This window comes from Thalia democratica, chromosome 4 (assembly GCF_965202585.1).
Source record: "Thalia democratica chromosome 4, ktThaDemo2.hap1.1, whole genome shotgun sequence".
Classification (NCBI taxonomy): domain Eukaryota; kingdom Metazoa; phylum Chordata; class Thaliacea; order Salpida; family Salpidae; genus Thalia; species Thalia democratica.
The window spans coordinates 37,192,214-37,210,964 of NC_139168.1; the positions used below are offsets into that span (position 1 = coordinate 37,192,214).

Below are 18,751 nucleotides of genomic sequence, written 5' to 3' on the forward strand. Positions count from 1 at the left end.
TGGCGCTTAATAACAAAACTAGATACTTAAAAAAAATCTAATCGATTTAGAGCTTATTTCCTATATATGTTCTATCGGCTGTCATCATAAATCAATTTTCTTTAATTCTAGCATTTATAAAGTTCTTATGCGTCGTAAGACTACTTACCAAATATAAAAAATGCTAAAGAATTTCAACACGATTTAAATATAGCGGTAGTAAATACTGAATTTTTATACTTTGATCACTAAAAGTTAGTCTTGATTGACTTATTAAGGTTAAAAAAAATAATAAAGTTAAATTTAAATAAACTTTGTTCATAACGGTTCTGCTAAAGAAATGAACCAGAATTGATTAAAAAAAATCCTTTCTGGTATGAATGCCAGTTTTTTCTGTATTTAGAAATATTTATTTTTAAGTTGTGGAAACTCTGCTACTAGGCACAAAAGCGTAAAATTTAAATTGTTTATATTTTTAATCTAAGTGTGAAAGTTACTTCTTTTACAACCGTAAGCTTTCTACAAAAAATATTTCTTCTCTTATTTTATTGCAGTAACATTTTTATTATTAGATAAATAGCATTTGATTAGATTGTCTTTTTTTTTGCGTTTTTTTAATATTATTTAATATCATTTACTATATATTTATTATAAAACTAACCGAAACAAGGTCCTAGGACCAAGTATTTTGAGCGCTTTTTTTTGTCGTTCAATAAACTAGATGTTTAATATCTATATATATAATAACGTATCTTTAAATTTACAATAGTTTACTAATTGTTTATTGAATGCTAAAAAAAGCGCTTAAAAAGTTTGGTCTAAGGACCTGGTGTACAAAGGAACCTTTCGCTTATCGAGTCGTACACGACTTTTCTAAAGTAAAATTACACTTAAATTAAGGCTATTCTTATTAAGCATGATTTTAATCGAGTCCCGATTAAACTATATTTACTTTTATAGATTTTAGTTTAACATTATTCATATCTAAACTAGCTAAAAATTCGCAATTAAAAGTAAAACAAAACATTTTCTATTAAAACTATACCAAAACAAATAACCACCTAAATATCTTTTATATTATAATAATCATACAGATACAAGTCTATACAGCAACATATTACTTTTAAGTTTAAATTATAATCGTTTATCACAATTTTAAATTAAGTTTTCACTTTATTAATTCAATAACATTAAAATATAATTAACTTTCAATTTCGTTCTAGCTTTGTGAGTCCTATGGCTGCTAAAAGATCGCAAAAATAGCTGTATAAAGAAAAAAAATTGAGTACTTAAAATTTATAGATATATTTTATCTGTTGGAAAAATATACTATGAAATCTTAAGATACATATACCTTGATAGACTGACGAGCCCTCATTTACACTTTAGTATAATGAAAAACTAAGCCCTGGTAATGTATTAGTTATAGAAAATAAACCATAAAATCTTAAAGGAAGCAGAGGGAAAACTGTAACCACTTAGTTGACTATTGTACAATAAGTTAAATATTTCTAATTGTAAAAGAAAAGTGAATGCCCAGGGTCATAACTATGGTTAGTAGTATTAAACAGGTTTTCCAAAAAACCTGGAATCTGAGAAAGTTGTTAAACACTGGAGTTTAAACAATTTTTACAGGTAAAATTGTAAATTTGATAAAAAAAATGAATGTAGGATTATAGTAGTTTTCCAATCTTAGTTTAATAGACAGTGTTTTATCTTAAATTTAATTAGTATAAAAAAATAACAAAATATTTCTACTTTCAAGAACTACATTGAATTCTCCGAAATCAAACGGCAAATATTGTTTAAAATTGACTGCTTTGATCCCAAAAAACTCAAAACTGCACTATATGCAACCTAGAAAGAATGGCCATTGCTGAATCGGACAGAGAAAAAGCACTTAATATAAAAAAGAACTAACATAGATATGCCCCCATTTCAGATCTATCTATTTTTAGTGTTGTTTTTAGTTTTATTTTTGATATTTTTTTTATAAATAATTGTTTTGATTTATTGTTTGAGATTTTTTTATTGTTTATGATTTTGAATTAAATTATTGTTTATGAAATTATTGTTTATGATTTAAATTATTGTTTTGATTTATTATTGATTGATTTATTGTACCATCTTAAGTTTTATCTATTTAATATTTTTTGTATTACTAGCAATTTGTTTACAAGTATTCATTTATATTTATTTTTATTTTATTTGAAGAATATTTTTGCTTAGTTTTATCTTTACAATTAATTTATTAACTTCCATTGTATTTGCTCAAGCATGTAATTTCTAAATGATTTATAACCAGTTACTTTCTCATTACCTAATCTCATTATACATATTTGTCTGCTTCATTTTATTTTTTTGTTAATTTTAAAAAGCTCTGAAGAACCTTCTAGGTGAAACGGCGTTAGCTTGAATTGACAATTGTTGTATAAATTATACTTAATAATTAAGTTCTGTATATAGAGCACTGTACTTCATATAGTTTTTTAGTATATGTATACTTTCAAAAACCAGGAAGAACTTAAGAAAAACTATAAAAAATTTTCAAAAAACCTTTTGCAACCTTGTTGGTATGTTGCTGAAAAGAAGGCTGAGATGTTACCATAATCCAAGATATCTTAGTATTCATGTATTTTTATGCAGTTTTGAAATCTATATTTGACAAATATAATTTTGAGAAGCTTTTGAACTGAATTAATAGAAACAAAGCCTTGCTGAATTTCAACTTCCCTAACTTCTGAAATACTCAGAGCAGAAAAGAAACAAAGCAAGTTTTTTAAAAACACACAATCCAGTTTTATAGAACTATGTGTAACACTTGGTTTGATTTTCTAGTAACCAAAAAAGTCAATGTCTGATTGACCAACTTTTCAGCCTACTGTAGGGTTAACACCAATTGGCATAAGTTCAGTTCAGGTTTGCTAAAAAACCTGGAATTCTTGAAGCACCTGAAACTTAAAAATTTACACTAAAAAAACTTTGAAAAACCACGGTTTTTTTTAATGTGTCAACCACTGAGTTTTGATCTGGCCACAATCAACTCAAAAGCTATCATTAGGACATACACCATCAGGCCAAAAATCAGAGGTATTGAAAAAAAAATCAAAAAACATTTGAAAGCAACCCTGTCAGTAAGATAGAAATATTTTTATATAGTTTTAAGCTATAAACTGTTAAGATTTATTTTGGTTTAATATTCTCTTGGTTTTAATTTTTATTTTCAATTGTGCACTTAAGGGGTAGGGAGTAAAGAATTTTTTTTTGTCTATCTTCTTCATTAAAAATTATTTTTGTCAAGTTTTTACACTTACAATAACATCTTGCATCTTTATGCACTTGTGACATTACGCACTCTCATTTAGTTACGCATTTTAGAATTCTAAAAAATTCAAACAATGAAAGTTTTAGTTTTCTTTGTTATTGCACAAATAAGGTTTATTGTATATTATAAATGTAAAACATGTTTTTAAATACTAACTCACCTCTCTATATCTTTATACTTTGTTAACTTATGTTCCTTGACTAATTGATAAAAAATTAAGTTATACCTCACTGTATCAGAAATATCGTTAGCAACAAGAGATTAAATTTAAACTCTGAAAAAAATATGACTGTGTTAAATAATGATGAAATATAATGAAATAATGAGAGTTTGTAACAAAAATAAATGATACAGTACTCTTGCCCTATATATAAAGAAACATCTTAAAAAGAAATTTAATGAAACTTCATAGCAAAAAGTAGCAGTGATACTTAATAAATATAGAGCTCACACTTAAAACAAATCTTAATTGTTTTTTTTTTAGTAAACATATCACTAATTTTCATTTGACGTTTTATATTTAGTTTAAGTTCTTCTTCTTTAACACTTGCTTTCCACAGCAATTTGCTCAATAGAATAGAATATAAATGTTAAATATCAAATAAGTCAAATATGAATAAAGATAAAGATAAAATCTATTTATTATTAAAACTAGTAACATTTATCCACAAGTATTATTATTTTATATAAAATTAAATCCTTTTTTTATATGTATAGTTTTATCTTTTGTTTTCATATTTATAAGTTAAGTAAACAAATTTTTAAAAGTGGGAAAGTCCTCAGTCTGCTTTTAACTAGAAGCAATATCAAAAAACAGCTATTATAGTAAGTATATTTGGTACCTCTCGTATCTTTACGATCTCTCGTATCTTTATGCAGTTTTTCTGTGGACATAATGTGCGAAAATAAGCAAGAGGTTACTGTACTTCAAAACCAATATTTAAGTCATTCACCTAAAGAAATTTTATAACTTTAGAAATAAGGATTTTATAAATAAAAAAAAGGTTTTTTAATACTTTTTTGAAATAGAAAAGCTATTAAAATTTTAAAACTAGAAATCTTCTCAATTATTTTAGAGATATTCTTGAAGTTTTTAAGTCTCTGGCTCAAAGTACAAAAATAATAAGCAGGGTTGCCATACGGTCAGGAAAAATCAGGAAAAGTCACAAAAAATTTAAAAAAATGACAAAAGTTAGGAAAAGTCAGGTAAAAATGGAGGGTTTTGAAAAAAAGTCAGCATAGGTAAGGAAATTTTATAAAATTAAAAAAAATCAGATTTTGTCAGTTTAAATTTACAAAATTCCTTGTTTTTTAAAGCCTTCAAATGGTAAAAATTGATTAAAAGTCCTTTAAAGTCCAAAATTTTCCTGGAAGTTAACAAAAATATTTAATTTTATTTCCAATGCCTTCACCTGGTATAAATTAGTAAAATATCCTTTATAAAACTGTGAAAAAATTCTATTAACATATTGAACAAGTACCCTACTTGAACAAGCAGATTTTGTAAGCTTTTTAGTATTGATAATCTGTAGCAAGGACACTTCCATAATGAAACTGTGATATATACACAAAAATTGTAAAAGTTCCTTTTATGTCATTTGTTTATCTAGATACATTTATGCTAGGAAATGCTAAAAAATTGTGTCTTTATTCAGACAAGCTGTTTTTATAAGGTGATAATACAAGCATTTTGCTGATAGAGCTGTTTATTACAAACATGAATCATACACAGATGGTTTAAGTGATGTACTGGAAGCTTGATAGAATTCAGCAAAAAACTGTTGTTTTTAACCTGTATTAAAATTATATTGAAAGCTTTATATAGTTTTAAATGTTAGATTATGTATTTTAGAATAAGTTTGATTTAAGAGTATGATTTAGAAAAGTCAGGAAATTTTTCTCAGCTTGATCAGTGGCAACCATGAAACAACTGATTTAGAAATTGAAAAAATATGGTCTGTGGAGGATTAATGTTCAGACCTCAAGCATAATTTTAATATTGAAACTTAATTGATAATTATTTTTGAAACTTAAATAAGATATTCTGTGGTTTGAAATGAAGTGCAAAATTAATAAGGTTGTAGATGTAGTTGATGGAAATTTTAAATCTAAACTAGTTATGAAAAGTTTGAAAAAGTCAATGCTGTAAATAAAACTACCTCCTGTAAAGATTTATACTTTTGTAATTTAACAGATGACCACCAAATGACCCCTGAAAGCTGACCCCTGCTCCAATTAATCAAAAAGTTCTAAGAAAAGTAAGAAAATACAAGATTTTTTGATTTTCTGGCAGTGGAGCTTTTTTGATAACCTATATAATTGTATATAAAAAGTTATGTTGTGTAACTAAAAATATTAATGATTCTTAATGGCATTAGCTTTTTAAAAACTTGATAATAAATTTAGTTTTCTTTGAGCTTTCTTAAATTTTAACATATAAAGGAACAATATATATTCTAAAATGTTTTGATTAAATTAGCTATAACACACCACTGTAACGCTTTTTTCAACCTTATCACAAACACTAATCTCTAGGGTTGGAGTCTAAAATTCACAAAGGGAAATTTTTGCACAAAGGGATATTTTTGCTTAAAGACACTATAGCACGGCATCAATTTTGCAGAAGGGGTCACTTTTGCACAGATTGAAAATTTTAAAATTATTAATATTACATTTTTTACTAACACTATTACCCCTAACCCTCGGGCGGTAATTTTTTTCTTTTATGTTTTTTTAATAATTTATTATATAAAACTGGTAAGAACCTTATATCAATTGGCTTGTATGATTTGTTCTATTGATTTGCAACAGAAAAGATAGAGGAAATTCTGGTGGAAAATGGTTATCCAATAGAGCTGTTAAAAAGAGTCATAAAATCAAACAATTCTTACGTAAGACATCCGTAGGAAGCCTAAATGTTTTGAATCTGAGTGAATGAACATATACCAAAATTTATATTTAACTTTACAAAGAAAGCTGTTATAAATGTTACAAAAAGATCTTCGAAAGCAAAACATCTGTTTAATAACGTCAATTGTGCAAACAACTATGATTTATTGAGATATATGGTTATTAAAAATTATAGAAATTAAATTTATTTGGTTAGATTAGAAACAATCTTAATATTTTTAAATAAACCTGAATTATGTAAACAAAAAGAGTTTCTTTATTTGTTCAAAAGTGTCTTTGGTTATTTTATTTACTTAAAAGTGTTATTGTTTATTTTAATTATTTTGTTTTGTAATTTAAAATGTTTAATTTTGAATTAGATAAATTATTCTAAAAAAATTAAAAATTGGTCTTGTTGATATTTTTTTTTAGAGCAACCTAATTAATCACTTAAGTAGTTTTCTAAAGTTAAATTTTTTAGTTAAACCACTATTGTTTTATTTCAAATGTCTACAGTAAGTTTCTGAAGAGTTGCAGTAAAAATATATTGAAATTTTTATGAAAAACATTAGATTGTTATTTATATAGGTAAAAAAAACTATAGTTTCCTTCTGTTCGTAATATTAAAAAAAGTTATAAAATTTTTTTTTCTATTACTGATACCCCTAACCCTTACCCTTGGTCAGTAGTTTTTTTTGTTTTTTTTTCTTATTAATTAGTTAATTATTTTTTTTTCTAGTTTATTAAAAATTTTTTTAATTGTTTTTTCTAACACTGTCATCCTAGCCCTTATCCTTGGTGAATAATTTTTTTCTAAATTTGATTGATTTTTTTTTAGTTTTTTTTAAATCTTGTACAAAAATGACCTTTTGTGCAACAGTGACCCTCTGTGCAAAAGTGTCTTTGTGCAAAAATGTTCCTTTGTACAGAAAAGTCTTTGTGCAAAAAAGTCTGTTCATGCCTATTAGACCTGTTCCCACTTGTCTGTAACCTACTTAATCAAAAGCTACAGGGTTGACTGAAGCCAACTTAGTCTAATTCAATCTAGTTAAAGCTTTTTTGAAAAACTGACTCAAATGAGTTTGAAGGCTTTTTCATAACTCAGACCAGTTTAGATATGTTTTATTGATGCAGGTTAGTTTTTCCACTTAAAATATTTTTACTTTAAAATTGTGTCTTAAATTAAATCCTTTTGTTATCATGTTGATATCATTAGATATTTAAGCATCATTATCATTTTTTATTTTTTGTGTAGTTTATATTTTTGGTTTTATTATAAACTGGCACTATCTCAAGCTAGCTTGATGTAACTGCAGCTAGTTATTGTTCACTCATGATGATTTTTTTGCCTTTAAGTGTGGCAACCCTGTTGTGTGTTTGTATTAAAATTAAAAAAAATAATTTTATCTGAAAACATAATAAATAAAAATTAATTTATAGTTAAAAATTTTAACTTTAAACAGTCTGTTTTGCTTAATTTTTAAATATTAAATATTCAAAACAAAATAATCCAAGTATATAAAACTAGAAGAATTTGATTGTGGAAAACAAAGTCGTTTCAAACTAACTGGATCCGGATGAGGCTAAATCTCAGCTAGGATCTGGACGCATCTGGTTCCGGATCTTTTTTAAAAATTAGGATTTGTCCAGATCTAGATCTTTTAAAAAATAAGATCCGGTCAAATCCGGATCCAAGCAAAAAAAGAGCGGGTCCGGAACTTGGATCCAGTAGATCACTAGTTGAAATACAACTTTTTATTTGGATTGGTGCTTCTTAGGTATACTCTTATTGTTGAGTACACACTTATAAAGTTGTTTTAAGTGCACACTCTAGAGTAAGATAACTACACTTTTCTATTTTTTGTTTTTTTCCAAAGAGCTTGTTTAGTTTGGACTTTTTATTGGCAAACATAATTAAAAATTAATATTCAAAACTATGATAAAAAGTTAAAAAAACTATCACATGGTGCAGTCTATATGTAATAGAAACTTGGTATTTTGTGTATTACAAATCAATAGTGTATTCAATATATAACAATTTCTATGAGCTTAAGTAATTAAAGGTTTTTTTGAACAAAATAATGTTAAATGGATTTTTTTAACTTGTTTAGTATCAATACATAGAAATGCTTAATAGTAATAGTAAGTTTTGAGTAAAAGTTTTAGTTTTATTATTCTATTTAAAAGTACAAAAATAGGAACAACTATGTTGCTTAAACAGTAAAATATTTTACAGATACTTAAAACAATGAGCAATGAAACTAGTGAAAATATAAAGTGTTCTTACACTGGGTTTGTTTGTCATAGACTTAAAAAAGAAGATTCAGAATATTGTGCAATGCACTTTGATATTAATAACACAGAAGGATGTAGTGGCATTTGTTCTTACATATCTGATAATACTGGCAAGCGCTGTCTTTTGCCTTTAAACAAGAATGATGAACTTCAAAATAGGTTTTGCCACATGCACAATAAAACTAGTGAGGACTATTTAGTAAGAAAAATAGTACCTGAATCTTATTTAAATGATTTTAAACAGGTGTTTTCAAATATCTCCAGATTTAAAGACCCAAGATTTGGTGATTTTGACCCTACCTTAATAAGACAGCTTTCTCATGATATAATGAAATATGATGTAGATCCTGAATATTTTTCATTGGATGATCCAGTGCCCATTGATGATGTATTAACAGATGAAGAGTACTATAAAAAACAAATTTTTCATGCAAGTAGAAATTTAGAAACATGGAAAAATAAAATTGCTTCTGTAGAGCAACAAAAACAAATATTAGAAAATAAGTATAAAGAATTAATAGTTGATGGAAAACTCAAGTCAATTAAAGATAAAACCATCAAAAAACGAGATAAAGCTATTTTTCAGAATAGTATTTACTCTCACAAAGACCTAAAGCTAATAAGGAAGATTAAAAAAATTAAAAGTTCTGACAAATCAAAAGATTTGACTAATACTTGCAAGTATGAGTTAGATGGAATAAGATGTGTAAAAAAAGTACCAGAGTTTTTAAAATATTGTCCTTTGCATTTTTCACAAAATTTTTGTCAGTCAAATTTTTTTTATTATGGCTGCTTTGATAATACTGATGAAAATATTTCTACTGAAGACTCTTGTTTTAAAAATTTTAATGGTAACAAATCACTTAATCAAAGTTCAAATTACAAAGATGAAGTAGATAAACTTTTTGAAAAGTTAGACGAAGAAGTAGAAAAACTTGATAAGTTATCTAGTTGTGAGAATAACCAAAAAGAAACTCCTAGTTCTGCGAGTAAAGGAGTGAACAATAAAAGTTTACAAATAGAATCAACACCGAAGAAAAGTTTTAGCTTAGATTTGTTTGATAAAGAAACACTCTTCTATCACAAAAAGGATAAAATCTGTTCTCATAGTGATTCAAGCTCTAGTTCTTTAGTTGATTGTGCTAATAACCGTAGTTTTTATCCTAATGATGATTTAAACTCAAAATCAAGTAAGTCGCCAATTATTTCACCAACTACTGATTATTGTTCACCAACGGATACTCCTAAAATTGATACCTTAGAAGTTAAACCTAAGAACTTATCAGAAAACATAAATTCACCCAAAACAAAAGACCATACTAAAATAAAAACAAATATAATTATGTAAAGTGTTTTTCATGTATAAACTTTTTATTCTACACATAGTTAATTAAACTAAGTAGGTAAACATTTAAAAGTAATTTAAAGTGTGTGAAATTACTAATAATTTAAATATATGTTTTTGTATTTTTTTATAAATTTTTACATCTTTAATTTAGTTGAAATACTTTTTTTACAGAAACTTTATCACTTACCTTAAATTGAGTGATCTTATTGATACATGCTTCTAAAATTGAAAATTGTATTGTTTTGAAAGTTGTTCGAAATTAAAAAAACTTATTTTATTTATTTTACCAATGTACATTTATATAACATATTATTAAATGAAACTTAATTTCGTAAAAAATATTTTGTATAAACCAAATGCAAATTTCCCTGAAAAAATGGTTTCACTCATCATCTTTAAATAAATTGTTGTTAGTTTTATAATTTATTTCAACAGCTTTATTAGATAAAATTTTAAAGACATAAAAAGTATACCTTTTTGAAACTTGTTTTAAAAGATGACTTATATGACTTTGGACTTGTAAACTTAAGTTTTTTTAAATTTTTACCTGTTTATTTTTGTATAGATTCATGATTATTTAAGTAATTCGTTGAATATCTTTCCTGTTTATAAAATTTAATAAGTTTTTAATGTAATCATATATATTTCTGAAATGCTATAGTTATTAATGTTTTCAAAAAAAACCATAAGTCATTTTTTCTGGATAATTTTTATACTAATTTTAAATTGTGTTGTTTGTCTTTTGATTGTTAAGTGTTAATATATTTTATTTTTGTAATTTATGTATTTTTTTCCTGACGTATTAAACTTATAAACTTACATTAGAACTTATACTATGCACTGCTGTAGTCTGATGTAATTTTATTACAAGTTTGTTTTAACTAATATTTAATATCTTAAAAGTTTAAATTATTCAGTTGTATGACCAAATTTTTACTAAATAAGAGAAGCTAATTTATGTTTTCTAGTAGCAATAATAGATTTTTTGCTATCAAAAAATTATTAAAAGTACAGAAAAAACTCCTGATTTGTTTTGATAAATATGGTGGTACGACATGCGTATTATATTAGATTATAAATTAAGTTTTTAACATTTTCTGTAGTCATATAGTCTGAAAGCAAAAAGTTGATAAATAAAAAAACTATAAGAAAGAGTAGTTTAGGATAGTGATAATTTTTTAAGTATTCAGCTTTGATTACTTTATTAACACAAATTGCTTTGCACTAAACAATGCCAAACTCAGTAAATTACTGTGAGTAAATAACTATTGAATATGGGAATCGCTCAGTTTCAGCCCGCGCACAATTCCCACCCAATCAAATCAGAGAACCGCTTACCGATCAAGGGTTAGGGGTAAAAGTGATAGTAAAAAAGTTAGATAAGTAAAGATAAAAAGGTGGGAACTGTAAATATACCATTACATAACATAAAAAAAAACGTATCAAAGATAAGTTTAAACTTATTTACTAACTAATCTATCAAAAGATGTTTTGTAGGTAAGTAGTTGATACAAGTGTAATTTAAAAACAGTAATTCATTAAAAACAAAATTCTTAAAAAGTTGTTAATATAAAAGCTTTTGCCAGTTACAATGTTATTAAAGAGAAAATTATTCTTCTTAGTTAAGTTGACTTATTAAAAAAATGCTTACAGTAGATGCATACTTTGCTTCAAATAGTTTAACTAGTTCAAAAAATTCTGTACAAAGTGCACAGAAGTTCTTAAACATTAGATTTTGTTCAAATATTTGTGGGCACAGTGCTATCGAATTCAAATGTTTTTTAGTCAAAACTAATTTAAAACGTAAAATATATCTCCTAAAAATTATTTTATCGAATAACAAAATAATCAGTTCTACTTTCTGTTATTCAGATCATTTTATTTAATCGGGAAATTGACAATAAATTATTTATTTTATCAAGTAACCAAAGTAAAAACATCGTGCTTAATATGTTATAACGTTCTTGTTAACTTAATCTAAGCTTTTAGTTAACTGGAGTGATTTTGATTTTAAAACATCAAATAGTTGAATTTTAACAGAAAAAATAGTATGTTTTAATAAATAAAAAAACAGTTATGACCTGCAGTATTTCTAATCATTATACGCATTTTTTTAAGTAGTATTGAATTTACACCAGAAACAAACTTTTCAAACTACTGTAATGTTGTATAACGTAAATCATTAAAAAGTATTAAAAACAATAATGATCCTAAGACTGAACCTTGTGTCAATCCAATATAGTTATGACTTTTTCAATAAGATGTTGTTTGAGTAAACTTTGCTTTTTAATACAGAAAGTTTTTACTGAATATTGATTAAGATATTAAGTTGTCATTAAGTAAATATTCTTAAAACTCAACTTGTTTATATGAAAAATTAAAAAAAAATTGTAAATTCTATATGAAGATTTTTATACAGTTTTGCGACATTTCTTAATAGGATATTAGTTATACAATTTTGAGCTTTTGATAATTTTTCAATCTAGAATACTTATACATTTTTTTAGAAACTACTTTTTGCAGTTTACAGCTGGTTGTAAATTAAATTATTTTATGTGTGTGTATTATAGACTGTATAACAACAAAAAATTATACAGTATCCTTCTTTTATTACACTAACATGTTCCTTTAAAATCATGTCCTGGACATAACTTTAAACTGTATCCTGGTGTATGACTTGATAATCGAAAAGTTTTTTCGTACACCAGGTCCTTGGACCGAATATTATTTGAGCGCTTTTTTTTGTTTGTTCAATAAACCATAACACATGTTTCTGTTTGTTATTGTTTATTGAACGACAAAAAATACGCTCAAAAGGTTTGGTCAAATGGCCTGGTGTAAAAAAACCTTTCGGTTATCAAGTCATACACCAGAACAGTTTAACGTCATGCCCAGGACAATTGTGTTTTATTACACTAACACATGTTTCTTTGTATTGTCTTGAAAACATTTATAAGTGTAATAAAAGAAGGATGCTGTATTATTTGTTACTATTATATATTCCAGTGAACTTGTTTTGCTAGGATCTTTTGCTAACAAATGATTAAATTTATATTTTAAATAGTTTATCTTGGTATATTAGTTTAGTAAAAACGTTCAACACAAAATTAATTTAGCTTGACAAAAAGATGAAAGTATAACTTGTAAAATATTATTTTAGGTAGCTATTGTTTTTTTATTAAAATAACTATTACAAATTGTAAATAAGATTTTGGTACTCTGTATTTAATTTTTGGGCTAATAAAAATAATAGGCTCACTATCAGCCAAAATCTGCTATGCGTGTTGTGCTATGAAGAACAAAAATAAATAATAACAAAAATTTTTATACTCTTTTATACAATAAATAAAACAAAAAGTAATAGATAAACTAATAGAAATAAGAATAGTTAAAATTATTTTCACTCATCATTTCTTCGTCATCCTCGGTTTCCTTGTATTGATGTTACCTTTCCTTCAGTCTTTTGTGTATAATAGATCGCTACTTGAGGCGGTCACTTACAAGCAACTTTCTTTCATCACTTTTTATATTAAATCTTTTTAGGTCGCGCTTACATACGTCCTTTCAACGTAGTTTTGGACTACTTCGGTTGCGTTTGCCAACAAACAATTCGCTATACAACAGAGACTTTGTGATTCGCTCAGAACCCATCCTCAGAACATGACTGAGCCAGCGAAGCCTGCGCTGACTAAGGTAAAAGTACATTGTGGTAATATATTACGTCTTGCTGGTGATCTTTTGTTGAGATGATATGCAAAGGATGCGACGGAGGCATTATAGGTGGAAGGTGTTGATTTTCTTAAAACGTTCATATTTCTCTACCATATAGCAGATTACTGCATACACAGGAACAACAAACTTTAGCTTTTGTGCGAGTGCCCAATTTTAAGTTATCCAAAACTTTTGCAGTCAAACGAGAGAGAGTATGTCTGAGGTCTTTCTGATACAACTATTATTTTCTTTGTCAAATGATGTGTTTGACGCAATGTTTCAGCTAAGCATAAAAAAGTTTTTACATTTTCGATATCCCTGTCGTTGATCTTAATTGATGGTAGAATGTATGATCCTTGACTTTGAAATTTATTAAAAAAAAAACTTATTGTAAGGCCGAAATCTGATCATGCCGATGAAAACTAACTCAGTAGTTTCTGTCTTAAGCAGAGTGGGCGACGATTGCAACATCATCAGCAAAGTATTGTGACGTATTGTGGTAATCTTTAGATTTCGCTTTGCTCTCAGACGTTAATGAAGATTACAAAGGCGACCTTGAATAAAGCTTAATTACTGTAGTTGATGAAATAAAAGCGTGCTTTAAATAGAACGAGACAGAAATAAATTGAAAAGAAGATTCTAAAAGGAGTTTAAGCAAGTACGTAGTCTTGCTTTACCCCACTTTTGATTTAAAATAAATCAGAAATGCTACCGTCAATTCATATTTCAAAGTTGCCTTAGTGTCTGTGTGAAAAGACGTCACAACATTGAATAAATTATGTCACATTAGTGTTGTATTAACAAGGAAATTGTCACTAACAGAGCTACTTAAGTTTAAAACGGAACAAGTCGATATTTTGGTTTACTGTTAACTCTCATTAGGTTTAGTTCTTATCCTATTTATTTAGGATCTTAAGTATTTCCATCCCAATAGTATCCTATATAATCGTTTTCCGTTTAATTCATTCGATATTAAGATCCGTTTCCATCCGAACTACTTTAAACGAATAAAATCTTAAGCTAGATTTCAATCTACTAACTATTAAGCAACTTAGCCGGGTCTTCATTGGTAAATTAACCAATAGTAATGTCAAGTTAGCTCATAACATACAACCTGATTTGTACAAGTTATGGAGGTCTGCCCTGTATAAAATTTCTTGCTAGTGCTGACAAGAAGAGCTTTGATTGATAAAAAAAAGTGACTACAATAACTACTGAGGTATTTAGGTTCTAGAAGCATAGTGGATACTATTTTCCACAGTTATACTCTTTCTATTGAAGCATCTTGCAGAATGTGACATCCTTAGTCTGACTTCAAAGATAATGTTTTGAGTACATTAGATGCAGAAAAAATGAGTATAGCAAGATACGTTACTGTATATGTCGTTGATTTTTCACTACAAAAGCATTTGTCCAGTGTATAGAGGCACTAAATTAAAAAAACAAATAAGTTAGGATAAATAACTACCAAACTTTCTAAAGAGAAAAACAACTTTTCAAATTTTGTCAAGGAAGATTGTGTATTTGCCTGAATACTCTTAGATTTTTTTTTTCTGCTTCTTGAACATACTTTTTATAACTAGTATAATTAAAGGTCAGTCTGAACTGAAAAAAAGCTGAGCCAGCAAAAAAATAAGCTTTGTTTCATGTTATTTTTAATTCTAGCTATAACATTTTAATTTTTTTATTAGTTTCTAATATGTTGGGGTAAAGTGGATTAGGGATCAGGGTATAAATAAAAAACAGTCAAAAAAAAGCTTTAATAAAACAGAAAGACTCAGCTCTATTTTTCAGCTTAAACTGACCTTCAAGTATACTTTCTCTTATTATACAGTGGAAGAAGATATAGAACTGCACACACTAATTAACGATAAACTGTTTTATCCTTCTTGTTGGAAATCAAAGACGCACACAGTAGGCCAGCAACTCGACATAAAAAAATATTTTTGAGTTTTTATTTGAAGAGTATTTACATTAAAAACCAATATCCTAGCGCATTTAAAGTTTCTAATTAATTAAAAAAACAGATTACAACAGAAGTAATTCAATAGCTGCATACCCCATAATATATAAGCTTTTATAAGCTTGATTTTAGTAGATTATGTTAAAAAATTCAGCTTTTGAAGATAATACGTACTTTATTTTGTTAATTTTTTTTAAATAATTAAGGGCATCGAGGGAATGAATCACATTTTTCACGCTTGATCTTACTTTGAAAAGTTTTAAATAAGTTATAATTTGCTTGTCACAGAATTTAAAATTCTAAATAAGTTTTGAGATAAAGTTGGTTAAATACGGGGAGTACAATAGTGATTTACATTTATCTGTATAAAAAAATATTTTTAAAACTTTTGATTTTTTATACGTTTGCAATCCAATTTAAGTTCTTGTAAACGATTAAAAGCTGATCAAGTCATTTTAGCTGTTAATACATTGTATACATTACTACAGTTGTACTATTTTTTATTTCGGTTTAAATTTTCTCATTTAAATTCTATTTTTAACAAACTCTTTTGAGTTACTATGTTAAAAAACAAAATACATTTAAAATTTTAAATGATAGAACTTTGTATTAATAAAGTATGCTTGAATAAAAAAAAAGAGCTTTAGTTATATATCAACTTGGGATAAAAAGTTTAAATTTCACTCTATAATGCATAGTTAGCAGATTTTCATTAGAAAATCGCCCGATAATTACTCGAGCTTGATAATATAAGTCAAAAATAAAATACGGTTATACAGTATTCCAAACTTTTTTTTTTGGAAATCTTGCAACATTGATTATACAATGTCATTCAAATACAGGAAATTAAAAAGCAAGTTAAAGAAATAACTTATTACGACAGGAAAAATGTTAGATCTTTATTGAAAAAGCTAAGTAATTTCGATAATAAAACCAAGGCCCTAAAAGAAGCAAACAAAACTTTCAGGTTGACTTGAAAAACCTATAAAAATTCACTACAAAATACTAAAAAATTCTGAAAAAAAGTTAGCTACTGAGAAAGAAACATTGTAAAGCTTTGACAAAAAAATAGAAACTAACCAGTCTGAAAAAAATATTGATAAATGGAATAAGCTCAAAAAAAGAAGACAACAGTTTTATTTTGTATGTGTGTTGGCCACGGGATTTGCTGTTGCAAACTTCAACTCAGAAAGTTTTCAACGCTGTCATTAAGACCCCTACGCCAAAAGTAAACGAATAAACTTTTGGAGAAGAATGTTTTTTAGCAGAGTCTAAAACTTGGTATATCAAAAAATCGCTTATAAATTGAATTACTTATGAATATAGATACACGTTTAATTATTTGTTTTAATAAAACTTAAAAGACAAAACGAATCGACTGAAAACGACCAAACTATAACAGCAAGTGGGGGTTTTACATTTGCACGAAGCAGACCAAGTACTGGAACATGCAATAATTCAGTTTTCAAGTAAAGTTTTAAGACAAACAAATGGGTATTGTTCGATAACTTCAAATCAGAAAGAGCCAATCATCAGTCTGTTGTTGTTGGAGGTAATATTTATGTAGATGGTGGTATCACAAATGAGATATGTTTAGCTGACTGTGAATCGATACTAGATAATAAAAAATAGACAAAGTATATTTTGACGATTCCCAGAATGCATTACGAAAGAAGATATTTTAGAATGTGTTTATTTGCTGGATGTATTTTTGTTGTAGGTGGAGAATTTAAAAATTATCAGGACCTTGATAAATGTAAAGTTTAAAGCATTGAGTATTCTGAATGAATTGAAGTTGCTAGTGTGAATACAAAAATAAATTCAGTTGCTTTTATACATTTCTAAGATAAAGTATGGGCCATTGGTGGTATATCAAACGGTCGGAGAAGTTTAAACACAATAGAAACATACGATTTAGGTGAGAATGAATGGATAGCAATTGTTACCAGACTCCTTCAAAAACGTTTGGGCCACAAGGTTGTGGTTAATAACGATAAGTTCTTTGTTATCGGTGTGGTTTAAGCATACAAAACAAAAATATAAACTCAGTTGAGCTTAACTTGAGTGAGACAAATCATTTTACTTTTTGTACTCAAATGCACACATAACGTTCATATTTTGGACGTTGTATTTTTAACAAAAAAGTATTCGTGTTTGGAGGAAATTAAAAAAAAAAACAATCATCGACTCTGTTGAATGACTTTGAAAATAATGTTTGGTCAGAAGGTACGAAATTACCTCTTCCATTAAGTCTATTCAGAGACGTAACTGAAAATAAGTTGTTTAATGTGGTCACGTTTTATATAATACTTCTTATTTAAATTTACATAAGTACTATTATAAGTTTGATTTTTTACACTGTGAGTATTTCAACGTTTTAACAGAGTTTTAGTTTGATATTTAAAATTGTATGCTTTTCTAAATTGAGAATTTACATGTAAACTTTGAAAGAGTCTGTTAATCAAAGGTTTTACAACAATTGATTAAAAAAGTTACTTCATATGTTTATAAGTAATTTTATTTTACTTTGCTTTTGACAACTTTAAAATTAGTGCTAACAAAATAAGCTTGTGGAAATATAGTTAGTGTATTTCCTTTCATTTATTGATGTTTTATAAAGTTATTTTTTGCTGATGAATTCAATTTTTTAATAAAAATACTTAATAAAATGTTTTATATGTATAGATAAGAGCTAGTTTTTTTTTTACTCAAACTGAATCACAGTTGTTTCAGGGGTGACGTGTGATGACTTCATGGGAATGTGGAGCAAATAAAACTCCATCTAGTGTTGTTTTATGTGTTTTTAAAGTGTGCAGTTATAATATAAATGCATAAGAATGAAACTTAAAGTATGAGAGATAATTGAACTCAAGTTAGCTCGTGTTAATCTGCTCCTTTATGACGTTATCACGCATCGCCACTATTTGCATATCAGCATGTTACTACGTTTGTTTTCTTCCGTTCTTTTCGGTTTAAAATAAGTTTATAACGTACAACAATAATATTACAAAAATACGTAAAAACCACTGTATATCTATAAATATCATAATGTCTATAATCTACAAGTGTCATAAAATATTAAATAATTATAAGTTTTAGAGGCCTTAAATAGTCTATATTCAATCTATAAACAGTTTATTGAAAGTATGTTATCTAGAACCTTATCAAGACAATTTTATTAAGCTTATTTAAGCATAAAAATATTTTGATGGTATAAATTATTGAACTTAATATACATATG

General features: G+C 26.7%; 1 protein-coding gene across 1 annotated transcript; it reads left to right on the top strand.

Annotated features, from left to right (window-relative positions):
• The first annotated feature begins 8,434 nt into the window (after nucleotides 1–8,434).
• LOC145834723 (uncharacterized) lies at nucleotides 8,435–10,163 on the top strand. The gene is made up of 2 exons (XM_082942226.1): nucleotides 8,435–8,673; nucleotides 8,733–10,163. Exons 1-2 carry the CDS (start codon nucleotides 8,629–8,631, stop codon nucleotides 9,834–9,836), a joined length of 1,149 nt encoding a protein of 382 aa, XP_082798352.1. The 5' UTR covers nucleotides 8,435–8,628; the 3' UTR covers nucleotides 9,837–10,163.
• Nucleotides 10,164–18,751: the final 8,588 nt, after the last annotated feature.